General features: G+C 33.5%; 1 protein-coding gene across 3 annotated transcripts in view; it reads left to right on the forward strand.

Annotated features, from left to right (window-relative positions):
• LOC123692547 (lachesin-like) overlaps positions 1-17,236 on the forward strand; it is a 55,756-nt gene extending 38,520 nt beyond the window's left edge. The window contains exons 5-11 of one of the 3 annotated variants that reach the window (XM_045637303.1): positions 494-655; positions 6,370-6,498; positions 9,469-9,643; positions 12,295-12,404; positions 12,833-12,895; positions 13,650-13,793; positions 15,991-17,236. In XM_045637303.1, coding sequence (XP_045493259.1) covers positions 494-655; positions 6,370-6,498; positions 9,469-9,643; positions 12,295-12,404; positions 12,833-12,895; positions 13,650-13,793; positions 15,991-16,085 — 878 coding nt within the window. In that variant the 3' untranslated portion in view covers positions 16,086-17,236. The remainder of the gene's footprint in view (positions 1-493; positions 656-6,369; positions 6,499-9,468; positions 9,644-12,294; positions 12,405-12,832; positions 12,896-13,649; positions 13,794-15,990) is intronic. The other 2 variants (XM_045637304.1, XM_045637305.1) reach the window with 2 other exon arrangements.
• Positions 17,237-18,590: the final 1,354 nt, after the last annotated feature.

An 18,590-nucleotide genomic window follows, 5' to 3' on the forward strand; every position in this document is an offset into this window, starting at 1 on the left:
TTCCAAATTATAACTTCGTACGTTGCACGCTTAGGAATAAAACGGGATAAAACGTATCATTTACACCAATTATTCTGTGAAATCGTTTTATATTATGAAACTAAGTTTTTAAATCAAAATAACAGTAGACATTTAAAAATAAAGTTATTACTCCACTGGCTAAATTAACAGGAGTGTAATAATTCAATAGCCCAGAAGTAGGTAGGTACTAATATAAAGAATTAATGATACATAATAATTAATAATATCGATACCCCGATCCTGTTCGAATTCTGTCTGTTTATTAATAGATTGTATTCCAACTGTTCATAATATGGGTTAAATAAAAACAGATTGACTTAATTTCAAACAAACATTTATTACATTTTTTTCCTGTAGATCAATGAGATTTATCTTTAATCTTGTTCATTCTCACATTCAAAAACAAATCGGCGAAGAGTACGTCACACATGATCATAACACATAGCTCAAGATACATTGCTTCTCCCCACAGTACCACCGAACATACTAGACGAAGAGAGCACGCAATCAGCGGTCGCGGTACGAGAGAACCAGAACATCAGCTTGGTGTGCAAAGCCGACGGGTTCCCCACTCCAAAGATCATGTGGCGGAGAGAAGATGGACAGCCGATATCTGTTGATAGGAGAAAGAAAGGTAAGAATAATGTAAGAAAATACATCGTACCATGATGTCTTATACATAGAAGTATTCTAAGGTGTAAAAATGACATCGCTTTAATGGTCGTCTAGCGCCATCACTTTACTCGAAATGATGCCTCTATAAGACATCATGGTAATCGCCCAGTAAGTGTTTAAACCACAGTATTACCATATTTTAATATTGTAATACTGTGGTTTAAACTTAGCGTAATGCCTATAACCAAGTATTTCCATCATTTCTAAACATAATAGCATAATATCATAATTTAACAAATGCGATTGTTCGGTATTCAGATAAAGACCACGAAACATTTGACCAAATAGAAAGAAAAAGAAATGCTACGACGAGAATACTTACTATTTTATTTATATTTATAAATTCACATTTAAAAGGTGTGAAAACGATGAAAACATAGCGTAAAAAATATATTATATGAAAGGGTTAAACATTCTTTAATATTTGACCAGTTAATCCATCCATCTGTAGGGCTCTCATGCCCTCAACCCTTCAATGAACAATTCAAACACGGCTAACCATGCAGCTGACGTGTAATTAACAAACAAAAAATGGTTTAATTGAAATGATAGAAAGCCCGAATCTGTCCCCTTGCCTGATTACGGATTTGGGCACAATGAGCTTTAAATTAAGTGATTATGATATTAATAAAAGAAGGAATAGAGTTTAAAATAGCATGCAGCAAAGTTTATTAATCAAACGAAGTAATATGTAGGTACTCATAACTCCTTCCAATCCATCTACCAAAACAAACTTAAATTAGACTATTTTAATTTCCAACTAAAATCATTCGTGACAAATATTACCCTAACAATAAATTTGAATAAACATGTTTCTTGCAGCACTAGATGTTGCAGAACACAACATTTAATATTTAAATAAAATTTTCATCCAACTGTTTCTCCAGAATTTCTTACTACGCACAAGGCTTAACGGTAAACACGATAAATAAACGTCATAAAACGCCCAGTGTGTCCCAACCCTTTCATGTCGCCACAAATTGTGTGTGATCCTCCATGTCACACACAACGCGGAACGGCCCAGAATGTTTTCATCACGCATTTCCAATTCCGCGCGTTCATACTTTGTTCTGTTTAAAAATCTAATAACGGCCGGTTTTAATTAATTTTTTAATGCTTTGTGATATGGATCGCTTTTACAAGCACCTGAATGTTTTGTTTTGTTTACGGCGTTTGGGTTAATAATGTGCGTGATGTTTTACATGATTGGAGGTTGAATATTCCTGATGGTTCGGATGAATTTGCGGAAGATAATCATATATTCTAAAGATCTACTTGTATATTTTTATAGCTGATAGATACAATCGGAAATATTTTCATAACGCCCCGGTTTCTGTACGTTGTATTAGATTATATTCTTCTGTAATGTTACCTAATCTATTAGAATGTTTATCGAGATATTTTAAGATCTAAAGATAATTTTAAGATACTGATTAGTCCATCTTTTTTTTAGAACATAAAAAAGCTTGATTATATTTTCTATAGGCGATTGGCGTAGTTTTATATAACGCTTAATATTTATTCGTTTGATTTTATTTCTGGTCGCTAGCCATTATCATAACAAAACCGGACGGAATATGAATAATGTATAACATAAATATTGTCGAAAAATACTTCAGCATGTTGTTTTAGCACCGACTGGAATAATATCGACTAAACAATGCTTCTATTTGAAGACTAAGGCCAAATGTTACGACTATGAAGTTATGCATCTAATGAATTTGAATATTTATTAGTATTTTTTCATATTTATCATTACGTAGTTTAAAACTACGCACTTTTTTAGATTGTGTTGTGGTTTTGTTATAGATAGCTGGGTTTTCGAGGAAGGTTTTTTTAAAGAGTATAATGATTTGTAAAGTTTTTGTTAAAGCGGGCGTAGACGCCGGCGGAAAGCTAGTAAGATAATAAAGGAGAAAAATATCAAAAGTTTATCTTATTCCATGGCCCTTGTAAACATAATATCTATTAAAACGAACAAATAGACAACACTTCATTCATCACACCACACACACACGAATATGCAGAAAATGGAAAAAATACATAATAAATAATTACCATTTTCATAATATCGGTAATATGGACAGGTATATTTATCTAAAAACGTTTAGTTCGGCATTATAACGACACTGGTTTCAAGATCTTGGTTTTGGTGGCGAAACTCTTGAAGAATCGTGACGAATCCAAATGTACCATGAGCAGATTTTACGTACAAGAAAATAATCTGGCTTTAATATTATATTATTTTATCTTTCCAAGTCCGTGTTTTTGTCTAATATCCAGAAATAATACACACCTACGAATGGGTTTAAAATGAAGGGAGATAAAGGAATTCAAAGCACGAAATGGATCTAAAAATAGGAACAATAAAGAGAAAAATATTGGCAACATTGATTAACCCGCCATTGGTGACCTATAATTGGTCTGTGAGACCGGGCAGTTAAAGAAACCCAAATATTTTTGTCACCGTTTATCGAATTACACTGTGGTTTCGAGTAGCTGCCTAATTTCGCGCCCCCTACCCTACCCCTACCCCGCGATAGCGACGCGGGCGCATGTTACAGAGTTTTGGCCCCAACCCGGTGCGTGAGACCGGCGTCACCAACTAAGTAAGTCAAATGGTTATTATGTTTTTCTTTATTTTACTTATTTTCATAAAGCTATTGTTGTAATTTTATAGTTTAATCATATAATTCTATTATTAGTAAGCGTTTTGCTAGATTTGATCGATAATTAAGATAATTTCGTGCTTTTTGTTCAAATTGTGAACATTGTTTCAGCATGCCTTACGAAAGTAATCAGCGTCGTCTCGAGGCTCTTTTGCAAGAAGCAGTATCTGATGAGGACAGATTACAAACGTCATTGGAAAGTGAATCTGGAAGTGACTTCGAATCAGATAATTTTGAACCAGATCGCACGTAGTAGGTACCAACTTGCTCTAGTTGTTTGGCTGTTGAAGATGAGTGATTTTAGTATTGTATATATTTTTTTTTGGTCGAAGTATTACCATTTATGTTACTTAATTTTATGTTTTCAATGTCACAAGAATGACTAAGCCTAATTTTATTGTTAAATAATTAAGATTGTTGCTTAATTTTTGAGTTTTAAAAAAACTTTGTTAAAATACTTGAAAATTTTAGTTATTCCAAAGATATTGTCTTATGCTAATAAAAGAGATTTGATTTATGAAATACCTTTGTTTTATTGACAATAAAAGATGAAACTTTATACCTATCCCAATGAAAAGTAGCATGAACCGCAAATTACAGAAAAACTCGTAGTCAAAAACCCTGGTGCGTGAGACCGGGGTCACCAACGGTGTAAGTCAAATTCACGTCACCAATGGCGGGTTAATACTGTAGCAATTCCTCCTCCCGACTATTTCATATTATAACGATGTTTTTAGTTTAAGATTTATTGTTTTCTTTTTCGTTTTTAAGCTTCGGAGTCTAATTATAGATAGAATCTTTTTTGTATCGAATAAATAGTACTTAATCTATGTAAAATAGTATCGTGTTCGGATAATTAATTTGTTATTGTTATTAGATTTCGGTTTCACCCGCCAACAGACGCTTGAAAGATAGATAGTACAATATATTTTATAATAATAATCACATAGCAGCGTAATAAACACTACAATGGGACCTTAGGACCCACAAAATGAACCCAGATCGCTAACAAGCTCATACCTATTAGATGGCCTAATTTAATTTTTACATACTGTCTATTGAAAACCTTGAAAGGGTAATACAAATTATAATCTAACAACTATTAAACGGTTAAACTAAAATATTAAACGGTTCGACTGGGTGAGTGCCTGGCGATCTGCATTACAGGCTTTGCCTATCGCAGACACCAGTCCTCTCCAATTTATACTATGTAATACTTTGTAACTGTAGTTGTAAGTTTTTGAGGAAAATTAATAAATATTATTATTATTATTAACTATTAATTTCATTCATTAGACTTTAGTGTAAGCTTTAGCTTCCATGATAATTAAGAAAACTTCAAATTTAGTCTTCTGCACTCGTTCTGATCGATTTGCAACTACAATTTTTTTGTAAATTATTACCTACCTATTAATTATAACCATCACACACGCACATTAACATTTCTAAAACAGGGCTGTAACAGTAAAAAAATAATGAATGTGGTAACCTTTTTTCCTTACTTTGTACTTATTCTGTTCAAAACGTACTTTTATGCAATCATGTTCTAGAGAAGAAAATTATATAAATCGTTGGCTTGAAACGAATCCACATAATTTATACATATTTAAAAAACTTATTCTTTTACTAGTCCTCTACAGTAAAAAGTGTTTCAGACTGACAGAGGCAATATTCATTTAGTTTTGATCCACCTGAACCCAAACAGGAAGAGTTATTTTTTAAACATAGCAAGCGGTAACTATATCAACATAATATAATATTGTTAATTTGCTAACATTCAGTAACAACAAAATATATTATCTCTACTGCAATTGTAAGTAAACACTGGTATCATTTCACACCACGAAACGAGTAATTCCCAAACTAAATAAACGCGTGACGCTGTAGGTAATTAGCGCTAATTACAAACAATATGGTTCTTGAATTATTGTGTTTAAAACTCTATTTATCACAATTGAGAATTTGAAAACTATATAGAACCTTTGGATTATAAAGATGTATACTTTAGTCAAATTAAAATAATTATTTTGAACAAAATTTCGTGTACATCAAAGGTGACAAATAGCGGCCTAAAAATATATTGTAAAGTGCGGTTTTATGAGCATTAAAGTATTATTTCTGATTACTGTGATTTTTCTATGAAAAGTGTGGTCTTTTTAAATACATTGTTTAATTATAATCAGTCGAAAGTATTTTTTTTAAGCTATCGCATAGCTTCTATCGCGGGCCTTAACCGCGGGGACCGAATCGAGAAATTCCGTAACGAAAAACCTCACGCTCCCCACTCCGACGGGGTCGGAGGTGTGGCTTGAAGGCATGCTATGCAATAGCTTTACCGCGGCAGTCCCCGAGTGCCACACTTTTTTTTTATTACTTAAAACAGTCCTAAAATCGATCAAGTACCGAAATAAAATAATCATGAGGAATAACAATTTGTTTGAATTGAATTCTTATGGCAGTCATATCTCCCAGCTTCTCCCATTGGTATCTATAAAATAACTGTGATGTGTATGGGTGTCGCTCCCCCTGCCATATTAAATTTACATTTTTCTGACTTTTTCTACCTGCTTATTTTTCTTACAGGCTTACTTTATGTAGTAGTTATATTATAATATTATACTTGTATCAATATTACTTACAAAAATCTAATTTTTTGTACCAATTTTTTTATTTTCGTAAAATATTGATAAACAAAATTAAGCATAATATTATATGAAAGTATTTGCAATTCTTAATGTTATCAAATTTTAAGTGATTTTTCGTATGCAATTTTTGTGTATTGTGATTGTAATGTAATGGGTCCTTGTTACTCCTAAATAAATTATTTATTTATTTATTTAAATGCCTAAGTCGCTTATTATGACGCGAACCAAGCAAACTATTCTACGAACTACTGTAGTCAGTTGCCCGTTGACATAAAATAGAAAAATAGCCCACAAGTTGTTCCTGTCCCTTTTGCTCTTATTTATCCTGTTGCTCTAAAATCCTAACTATCTGTTCACAGTGACGGTATACGAGGGCGACACGCTGTCACTCCAGAGGATCAGCCGCACGGAGATGGGGGCTTACCTCTGCATCGCAACCAACGCCGTGCCCCCGTCTGTCTCCAAGAGAATCATTGTTGACGTTGAGTGTGAGTTTAGTTTCTTTTTTGTTTTATAGTTAGCTAGCTAGCTAGTAGGTATATTAAGTGTACGAATAGTCTATGAGATGCTAATTGGTAATTCATAGAAGCGTTTTGGGGAGTTCATTGTCGAGCATCATCAACATCAACGTCGCGTCGTGATTGGGACACGATAAGCTAATAAAAAAAAATAGTTTATTTCGTTTCGAAATTTTACACAATATGGTAAAGGGTAGTAGTAGGGCCCTCAAAATAATACAATGGTTATCTAGTTGGCCCATGCAACATCGTCAATAAGTAAGAAGTATTCGTAATATTATTCATTACAGATCCAGCATCACACATTGCATTTCTGTTGTTAATTATATAATGAGGGATAACGAAAAAGAAATAGTCAAAAGTTAAGAAAATTCGAATGAAAATGAGATTCCGCTTTGATTGACTCTTGTAATATGTGTGCATACGTTAATCGTGTATACTTTAAAAGTTATGTATGTTTAATTAATATGCGTTAATAAAACAGCACTGCTGAGAATAACCTTGTGATTTAATCAATGTAAAATACATAAAGAGGAAAAGAAAGAGTAACGGTTGCTTGATTTAAAATACGTTATCACAATATAATCAAGACCGGTAGTGTTCGAGGAATTTTCTTACAAAGATCTTATGTTCCTATTACAAGAGCAGCTGACTAAATAAGACGGTGATAATAATTGAAAGATAATATTTCTCTAAGGTGCAATCTCCGAGATTACAGCCGGTAAAATCAATTCTTTCTTCGAGAATTTTCTTTAGAGTTGCGTAAACAGAATTATTAAACTCGGCGTAAACAATGCCGTTTCGCGGAAGATAAAGTTGAAGAACAAATTAAAAATTACAAATTAACTAAGCCTTTCTTTGTTTGTGGTTTCAGTGGTCTTCTCGTTATTTATGCCCTTGTTAATATACACTTTTTAATTATTTTTTTTAACTATAGTAAGGACCTAAATAATATAATAACTCTACTTTGTTTCTTACTTCTTTCCATTTCTTTCTCTACAAGAAACTACAAGAGTAATACGGCCCTATATATACCTAAAATATAATGACAAAAACCTGCAAAGACAAAGTAGCCGTACAGCACATGAATTTTACCTGAGCCGCGAAAGAAAATATTCCACAAAACCCTTTAAAATATAGCCCAAGAAATGTTGAGCGCACCGCCGACGTATTCAAATGATACTAAAGCCTTTAACACATATCCGCATAATAATGAACCCATCTGATATACTCGCGGCGTACCGTGAAACTTTATAAATATTTTAAAACGTCGTAGAATATTAAATCGCAACGGACGCACGGAAATATTCCTCGTGAAAATTGCCACCATAAACTCTGAATGTGAATTACGTTCTCAAACTGTGGATTTTATTAGTTCAGTACCCGGAGCAATCAATATTACTTATCTGTACAAGGTGAGGCATTTGGATTATTAAGGTTTTCCTTTTTTTAGGTTCGATGAATCAATTTTTTTTCTTACGTCAAACGAAATAACTATTATCATTAATTGTAATATTGATGATAGCAGTTCGCCATTTTACGGTTGCTGAATTTGTGAGGATATTAACCCATTGAGCCCCAAGCGGCCCGATCAGTCCCAGACACAATAGATTTTCTATTGTGTCTGTGGTATTGGTCCGGGGCCTGAATTATTAAAAGGCGTAGGATTGCTTATTTTTAAATTTTTAAGCACCAATTACGAAGTACTTACTCCTTCAACTATGTTTACATTTACAAACTAACAAAGCAACAAACAAACAAAATAACTCACTTACCGTCGCCAGTTTGTTCCCAGTTCAGACATCTTATTTCCGAAGCCGTTCAGCACCTCAGTGAATCCTTTATCGGGCTGTGAAAAATCGTCATCGAACGTCTATGTTCGTTCCCAGTTCCCACCAACTTACTACGATTCATCACTATCAGGAATTTATAAATTGCTTTCTAGTTTCCGATACTTTATTTTATACTCCGTACGTTGTCGGGCGCCATTTAAAATGATATGATTAATCATCGCTCACTTCAACGTATTTCGCCCATTATTTACGGAATTGAATTTACTAAAGGGGTTCGTTGTATTGTCGGCTTAAGTTTGATGTTTCGCTAAGTTTTACGAACAAATCAAAAGTTAAAGCATTAACCTAAGTTTGGGAAGTGGGTTCATGATACAAAAATGCTGGTGGAATTTTTATTTGAAACAAAATTAAATATTATGTAGTTCGGTTGATGTATACTTAAATGTATATTCAATCTATTGCATATCGACTATTTTACATACTCAATATAAACTTTAAGTCCCTTTCACTTGAAAAGACCAACGTGTCCCATACACCCGGTATAGTAGTTATTGACTTATTCACATACAAAAGTATTTCTTATGAATATATGTATTTGTTCCAAAATATCATTATAAGTTGGTACGGCGATGTTAAAACATTTTAAGCAAAAAATTATTTCATATTTCTCAGAAAGACCATGATGATCGTTAAATTTTAAATTGTTTCCTTTTTGTTTTTGACATTCCGTTTATCAGTCTGAACCTTGGTTTGAACAGAAATAATTTATATTTGTTGCGTAGTTGGTTATAGCGCCCGGCAAACTTCTTGTCTAAAAAGTAGCGTAGTGGGGGGAAGTTTGCGCATCAAGTTTTAGTACATTTTTATAATATGCGCAAGCTTCACCCACCACGCTACTTTTTGGCCAAGAAGTTTGCCGGGCGCTATACTCAAGTGTTTATCCGAAACAAGAAGTGACTTGTTGTCATAACCATTGCTAATCTTTATGAACTGCATCAGAAATTATTTTTGTTACCGGTACTTGAAAAGTATGAATTAAATCTGCAAGTTTTATGTCAAAATCGAGTTAACAGGAGTCAGTTTCATACCTACAAGTGTAGCTAATACAAGCGTGTTAAGAAAAATACTAATTTCCACACTATTCCAGTTTCACCAATGATCTGGGTGCCAAACCAGCTAGTAGGTGCGCCCGCGGGCACCGACGTGACCGTGGACTGCCACACGGAGGCTCATCCCAGGGCCATCTCCTATTGGGTGTATGATAATGTCATGGTGCTGCCGACGAAGAAGTATGCTATCAATACGGAGGAGAATTCTTATAGGTCAGTATTTTATGTAGAGTAACGCCGAATCAATCGTTACTAAATTTTTTTTGAAATAAATGTGTCTCTAAACCTACTAATATTATAAAGCTGAAGAGTTTGTTTGTTTGAAAGCGCTAATCTCAAGAACTAGGTCCGATTTGAGAAATTATTTCGGTGTTAGATAGTCCATTCAGCGAGGAAGGCTATGAGCTATATATTATCACGCTAAGACCAATGAGAGCAGAGCCACGCGGGTGAAACCGCGGAGCGCTGCTAGTATGATATATTGTCAAAAATTGTACGAAATGTACTTGTAAAAGAGAACAATAATCAGTAAAATATTGATATAATGATTGTAATTATGATAAAATAGGTAGGTAATGTAATTTTCCGATTCACTTTGATTCGTTCATTTCACTTAGTTTAGATTTCTTATGTGATCGCCTCTACAATAATGTTACTATACTTTTGTGAAGTAAGCTCTTATCAAATGCGTACCTAACATAATTGAAGTTACATAGGAATATAAACAGGCAAACTTTATAAAACAATTTTACCCGATAATATGTGAATATAATTGTGAATTTTACCCGATCGGACTTTAATAAAGAAATATTTGAATAGACGCTCATGAAAAAAAAACAGGAAAATATATATCATTATAAGCCTAAAGGAAAAACAAACAAATGTCCCTAGTGAGTGGTAAACAAACAGGAAATAACGTAAGTGAAAATCACATGAAGAAATATATTCAATTAATAAAAAATCTGCATATAATTATGTAATACATACTTCTTTGAAAAAAACTGAAATCAATAGAAAGCTCATTGTAGGAATAGGAATATACGCACATACAAAAAGGGTTGGGTTGATAGCAGGTATTGAGATAAGATACTTCCAGTCCTTTGAGTTTTCTGCACACGTCGATCTTATAAAAAGTTGAAAACACAACACAGACAGCATGCAAATGTGCCTCAATGTGCGTGAGACAGGATTAATATTAAATGGAATGTATAATGTCCTTGCTTTTACTACTGCTATATATGGCTCTGTCTGCATTTTACATGCCTCGCGTATTCAGTTATTAAAAGGAGAATGGCAAACTCCCATAGGACTCTGGGCCTGATCGTTACATTGATGATTTATGGGTGATTAAATAGATAAAAATATACAGACTCTATGAATATAATAATTATAGATCTTTTCTATGGGATAGCAGAGATATTGGGATATTGATTAAGATCAATTTTGAATATAACATTACTAAGGCCCTTCTGCCATTAGGTACGATACTTCTAGAATACGATACTCGCGTAGAATACTACTTAGATATTTGCTGGCTACCCGATGCTCGCATATTATGCGACTGAAAAATGACTAAATTCATCATTATTGTGCCTCGTTTTTGTGGACCGACGTAATAATAATAATAATTCATTTACATATTTATTGCAACAACAGTTACGTCGTTATGTCGAGCAATCAGCAATTCCAGTGACGATGAAGCTCTTGCAGTTTTTCTTTTTTATAGAAATAGAAGACGCCAACGTAAGAGTAAGAAGTACTGGATTCATCCATATATTGAAAGAAACATAAATTGTAGAGTTTTTGTAGCCGAACGAGAACTACAACATGATGATTAGATATTTTTATCTTTCTAACGAAGAGATACGCGCGAGAGTCGAGACGCGATGCAAAAGCAACCGACACGGTGAGTAGTGCTATACTAGTCGCGGACGTGTAGGATAACAGTAGCGTAGTGTGCGAGCCTACATAAAAATGTATGTGAGATACTCCGCGGCGACTAGTCTCCGAGACTTGCTTGCTTGAGGATACTTGAATCGCCTATGCGTATCGTAGTGGGAGAAGGGCCTTAAAACTTCACTCAAATGTCAAACAAGAAACATAAACAAATCACTCATCACTGACACAATTATGATTAATAATTTGACATTTTATTAATGGCCAGCTACCTAAATAAAAATGTTATAATTATTATTGATTAAGTAAAACATGTTTTTATTTTATAGAATGATCTAAATAAATTAAGATATGTGTTAAAAATAAGTTAAGTTTTGCTTCTGATTTATAAAGCATTTGAATTCAATAAAATTAAAAATAAAATATAGACATTCATTCGTATTAATCGATATATTCGACTTTTTTACTCCTGACAACACTGATAATCTCTGCTTGATAAGACCGGTAGTCATAGAAATCTAAATAACAATGCCGATAATGAACACATTATCTTTTTTTTTCAAAGATTTGTTTTCCCATAGAATCAGAAGTAAATATTTTACCAAGAATTACTAAAAATAACATAATGAATTTTAAATATATTATGATTTCTGTAACAGTTAGGCCCAGTTTCGCCATTCTCCTTTGAAAACGTGAATTGAGTACTATGTAGAGAATGAGATGAAAATTCAATACAACAATAATCGTAGAAACTGAAAATAATATTTCTTAGATACGTTAGATACACCTGAACTATATATGTTTGTTTGAACAACTATTTATTTTTTTCAAATTAACCAAAAAACTTTAAAGATTAAAAAAGTCGTATAAGTGAAACGTTACGCTATTCACAGGAAAATGTTCTTCTTTTTAACAGAAAAAGGATCTCAAACGTTATCCAGTAAAAACACAGTAATTTCTGTACACAGGGCTCATATGAAGTTAACAGTGCGCAACCTCCAGGGCGGCGATTTCGGAAACTACCGTTGCATCTCTAAAAACTCCCTCGGGGAGACCGAAGGCTCCATCAGGCTATACGGTAACTTTTATTACTTTTCTTTTACACTCGGACTCGAAGTTTTCGTGTGTGAAACTTGTAAGATGGACTATGATAGTCACGGATGAATAATGGGAAGCGAATGGATTTTTATGGCAGTTAATAGTGGCTGTCCCATCTGCTACTTTACGATATATGAAGAACTTTAATAGAATTATTTCTACATAGATAATGCTGTATCATATTATACGACTAGACTTTGTGTTATCAATCTTTAATGGGATTTGGAAAGTGCATGGAATTTTATTCAATGTAAGGGGAAATAAATTATGCATTCTGTCTGGTTCGGAAATAGTAGACATAACTCAATATACCTCATGTTCTAATACCATTTAAAGCTTCTCAGTATTAAACGAAATCGACACTTTATCTTAACTGATTACATATACTAATGATAATGTTTTCCGCAGAGATCCCAATGCCATCAACGTCTCCAAAGGCAACAGAAATGAAGAGCACAGCTCACAAAGAAAGTAAGTATTTACTCTGCGCTGTTTTAGTTTATCATCTCATATCCCTTCGCATGTTTGTTTTGTTTATTTGCTAGTCTTCCAAACTAAAGGCAGTAACGGTCAATAACAAGGAGTATTGAATAAATATTTGATACAGAATTAAATAAAGGCTTAAGAAAAGCTGTATTTCATAAATGTTTTGATAATTAATAAAATTATGATCACCGAAATGTATAGTGGCTATACCTATAACAAGTTAATTTGCTATGCAGAATGTTCTTCGTATAAACGTATTTGTGGGCTAAATGATCAAATATAGCATCTATACATTTCAGTGCATCAAACGCCATGCTGTACCGTCGTCGATGCGTATACCAATATTTTCAAATAAAGTTTAAAACGTTTAACTTATTTTAAGACGCCCTTTGAATAAGCCAGGCGTCATACTGGCCAGTTAGCAACTAAGTTGATAAGGGATCATCCAGTTATCACATAAAGTTTTAAAGAATACGATTTAAAGGTTCATTTTTGACAAAAAGCTTGAAATACTACTAGGGGGGGTGATAAGCTATTGCGTGTATACTTATAGTCGTCATTGACAATCTCTAAGCGCCAAAAACAACCTGGCGCCTTAAAATCTGGTTTACCTTAATGTCGTGTACTATATTTTCGTTGAACACACAGTCTTCTCAAACTGGGGCTAGATAAAGAGGTTTCTTCCCGAAGTAATTCCAAGACATGACGTGATAACTGTGCCTTGCCTAACCCCTAGCAGCGGTTACAGGCGTCCGGCGCGCGAACGTAACGCGCGCGGTGCAGCGCGAGGCGACCGCGACGGAGCGGCCGAGCGTGGTGCGCGCGCAACTGGACCGCGCGCCGGACAGGGCGCACGTGTACCGACACCCGCACCACGACTCAGGTACACTCCATTTATAGTTTTTTTTTTTTGGTATCACAAAATAATAATTAATGAGTAATGTCATATTTATTTATTTATTTGTTGAAAATTTTACTAACGCGAAGTATTCAATTATTTGTAAAATCAACTATTGTTTTTGAAAAATAGTCACTTAAATATTTTGTCGAAGTTTGTAAAAGTTGCTAGTGAACATTTTGGATCGATAGTAGACGTTTAAAATTATGTGTCTCTTAACGATAATACATAAGCCATCAGGTATCCCCCTATGCTGCAATATATTTTGCCAAGTCTATTATAATCGCTAGCAAAAATACTAGATCATTAGCATTACATTAGTAATTATTAATATTAGATTTATTTAAAATGCTCATGCGCCATAGGCATGTAGAACTGCGCTTTTCAATTTGAATGTAGCTTTCATTTCTGTGCCTGTAATGTCCTTTTTCCGGTTGCTTTATTTTCCACTATCACCTTTAAATTTCATTTATTTTTTTCAATGTCTGTCGAATTCCATATTATTTTAATTTCATTCTTGTAATCACAGATTGACGTACGCTAGAATTGAAAACAACGTGGAGCGAAGACTCTGAAAATAAATAATTAATAACAAAACTTTTATTCGCGTAATTCCATTCTGTATTCTTTGCGAACAGAACATGACGCTTTAACGCCATTTTGTATTCAGGAAAATGTTATACATTATTAATTCTACGCGAACACGACGAAAAAGTCGGAGTTCGATCGAAATTGGAACAATTGAGCTATAAATTTAACTTTTGACTCGCCTGGTGGTGTCTGATCGCAAACAATTGTTTGTCTTCAAAAAATATTTGCACGGGCCGCGGCGCGTCACCGATCGGATCGCATGCGGGAGGAACGACCGAACTGATTCCCTCGGAACGCTAATACTGCTTGAATAGTTAATACTTCTCAAACGTATATATTTGATTCCAAGTTCGTGAGGTATGGTACCCGTGGAGATTAAACATTCAACGAGTTCGCATACACACTTAACCCTCATAAATATTCAGTGCAGACCGCGCACAATCAATTCTACACCTCCCTAACTTGAGGAAAAAGTATTTGAACAGCCTATAATATCAAATGGAGAATACGCATTTAAATGAAGGGTTAAATTTGAGAACATATTTGCGGTCTGCTCTTTTTCTAATTCGGGGTTAACGCTTTTCTCTCTTCTTCGCCGCAGTGATGTGATACTAAATGGTCATTGAATTCAGAAACTATGAATAATGGGAGAAGAATAATGTATGAATATTAGCTTTTAACGAACTGTTATATAGTGAAAATGACATGACGCACCAGATAGTGGTCAATGTTAATATCCTTCTAATCGCAATGTGAAAATAGATTCCAGAGAAGAAGAAAGTAAAGATTTTTATTTTCAACACGACATTTCAAGAAAGATTATTATTTCGAACTACTACTTGATTCTAAGTGTAAATGAGAAGTTACATTGTAATATATCTAACTTTATCCGTAGCTTACAGTCTACAGATAAATATAATGAAGCCAAATGTACATGTCGATTTTTTAACTACGATTAGAGACATTTTTGACAGTCTAGTAAAAAATGATCCAGCATCGCTTACTAACATCCATGCAATAACTATTATTTACTACAGAGGCTCCCTTAAGCAGTGAGGTCGCATACATAAACTCACAAGCCTCTTCCTCTATGCAGCAAGTTCGTTAAATTCTGAGAACAATTTATTTCCGTACCGTCAGTTAAAACAAACATTTGTTTGCATCACTACTAATTACAGTTCTATGAAATTGAACAGACTTGTAAGGTTCTCGTCAATATAAACTTTCAATGTGTATGTGTTTGTTATTTTAACAGTTAGGTACTCTTATCATGTAATGTGGGGTTTTATTACAGATATGATATGATATACTAAAAAATAAGCTCTGATCTCAGAGATTTTGTTTTTGTTGGTTCCATTTTAATAATACTTCTACAATAATTTGCGTTATGAAAAAAATTAGATGCGATTTTGTATCGTTATATATATATATATATACAGTTTACCGGCTACTTTGTCCTCTTTCCCTGCTTCTGCGCCTTCTGATTCTATGAAATATTTGTTTAAAGATCAAACATTTCAGTCGGTTATAAAGTATAATATAACATTGTACTTATTCATTTAAATTTTAACATGTATCTCTTTTGTTTCAGGCACAAGTCATATCCAGTGCTGGCGACAATCGTTCCTGGCTCTCATCGTACTGGTTCAAATAGATTTCATATCAGACTTCTTCATTTGTTATTGATAATGTTATAGATGTTTTATTAGTTTCAAATTTGTCAGTTACCTGTGGCTATTCCAAAGAGAAATAAGTATTTAGTTTTTAATATACCATTGAATAATCTATCTCAGCTCTAGATAAAAATAACATATCATAAAGAATAGCAGACCCATATCTTGTGAATATATCGAGTGAGAAATTATATTTATATTTTGGAGATGAATTATCATTCAATACGTAGTTAGTAAGTGATATTATATCGACTATTACTTCCAATATCTTCCCCTTTACTTTACTCTAAGTATGTTTTGGTCAGAGCTTTAGTATTCGCTGTACAATGTACTATACAAAGTTAATTATATATTTAGCAAACAATTTCTAATATTAGCTTTAATTTTGTTGTCGTTAATTAAACAATACTTGGCCTCAATACCTCTTTAAGTGTCTCTAATGAAGAACAAATAAGGTGGTTAGTTGAATTAAGCGCTGCCTAAATAGTCTACCTAAATAAACGTTTCGTTTACAAGGTTAGATAATTGTGTAGCTTATTTTTACACGTGGTTTAAATTATTTATTTAATAAAAAACTTTATTTATTGAGTTGAAACACAGTCCTGTTAAAATTACCATCATATGAGTGAAATTTTATGTGAACATGTATCGAATTCGAAGACATGTCCAAAACATTGAAATACTTTAGACAATTATTATAACACATCCATCTCCTTTATTACTTCATTACCCGCCCCTTTCGTCGTACAATATTAACTAGAATAGTATTTAATGATATTCATTGTGATGCCTCGCTTCGCATAAAATTATTAATCCCACTCGAACTATATGTGCCAAAGATGTTTTAATTTTCTATACGAATTTACATTTTATCTTCCAACTTTATTTAACGTAATTTAGTTTAATTCGTTCATAAATAACTTAAATGTAATTAATAATCAAGCTTGCCCTTCACGCTTGTTGAATATTTGTAAATATAAATCTAAAATTATTGCACATAAGAAAAATACAATTATTATAAAAATCATATCAATATTGTTTGTTAATTTAATAGACGACGTATTAATGTATAAACTTTTAAGAGAATGTATCGATAGGTTAACATTTGACTTGTACAAAAGTGCATGAATTGTAAATAACATCAAAATAAATTAGTATAAAACACGATCGGTTTTCAATTCGTTTCCTTTGCAATAGCGCCGACAGATGGGCGATCTGATTCGATCAGACTGATTTCCATTCCAATGGTATAATGGATGAACGCGTGATAACACTCGAAGTAATTAAAAAGAGCGCTGAGAATCTTATCGAGTGGCTATTCTCAACTGAGGGACGTTATCGCCGGCACTGAATCAATGGACCACTTTAATTGATTCCCCACTTTCGACTACAATCGCCTTTGTCTTTTCGAATCGAAATTCAGGCCAAGTAGGAAAGGCGCTAACGAATTTTTAAAGAATGTTGGCGGAATACTTTCGAGGCAGAGGCGAAATAAGGATCTTTATAATTATTTATGGCGGCTTTCGCGAGCGGCGTTCCCGGTTTTACGTTTACTTAGATTTACGGGTGTTGTGCCAATGTTTGTGGGTTTCAGGTGTAATCATAAATGGTATATATATTGCAGAAAATTAGAAACATGTTTTATTATTGATAAGTATGTTAACTGCATAGATGTTGAGATGTCTTGAATAATAATCTAGTGAAGCTGAAAAAGTTTGAAGAATCTCTTAAGGTTTAAAGTAAGCTAAATTACCGATGAATAGTTTAAATACGAAATCAATAATTTAGATATGAGATTTATTGGAAAGGTTAGTGAGTATAGACCTTCTTGAAATTTGTTACTTGAGCTACTAGCAATTTTGATCACATCAAAAATTACATTACATTATAACCAAATAATTCATTATTATTCTTAAATACACGCTGTTCACGTTAAAAGACTGGTAGCTAATGCTGATTTTAAGAAATTTTAGAACATACTAACTGCGCTCCGCGGTTTCACCCGCGTGGCTTCGCTCCTGTTGGTCTTAGCGTGATAATATTATGTAGCCTTTCTCGATAAATGGACTATCTAACACCGAAAGAATTTTTCAAATCGGACCAGTAGTTCCCGAGATTAGCGCGTTCATACAAACAAACTCTTCAGATTTATAATATTAGTATAGATTTACATATTATTGAACACAACTTACGAGACGATCGTCACGTGATATCAAGAAGCGTGCTGAGGATGCGATCAAGTCGCTAGCTGATTATAATAAGAATCAATAACAAAATTACGTCCACAGAAAATAAAACGGAGATCGTTCCACTAAACTAATTTCCGTTCCAAATGAAATTCCCTACCATTTGATAAACTAATATTTGACACTTGAAATATTCAAAGTTCCCTAACAAGTTGAAAATGTTCGACCTAATTCACTTTTGTCGAGAAAGAAAATTCATGATGAATTCTAAGTGGCGCCGAGATGTTTACTTCTGTCACAACACGCGCCCATTCTAAACTTTGCAAGACTAA

This window comes from Colias croceus, chromosome 6, assembly GCF_905220415.1.
Source record: "Colias croceus chromosome 6, ilColCroc2.1".
NCBI classification, from domain to species: Eukaryota; Metazoa; Arthropoda; class Insecta; order Lepidoptera; family Pieridae; genus Colias; species Colias croceus.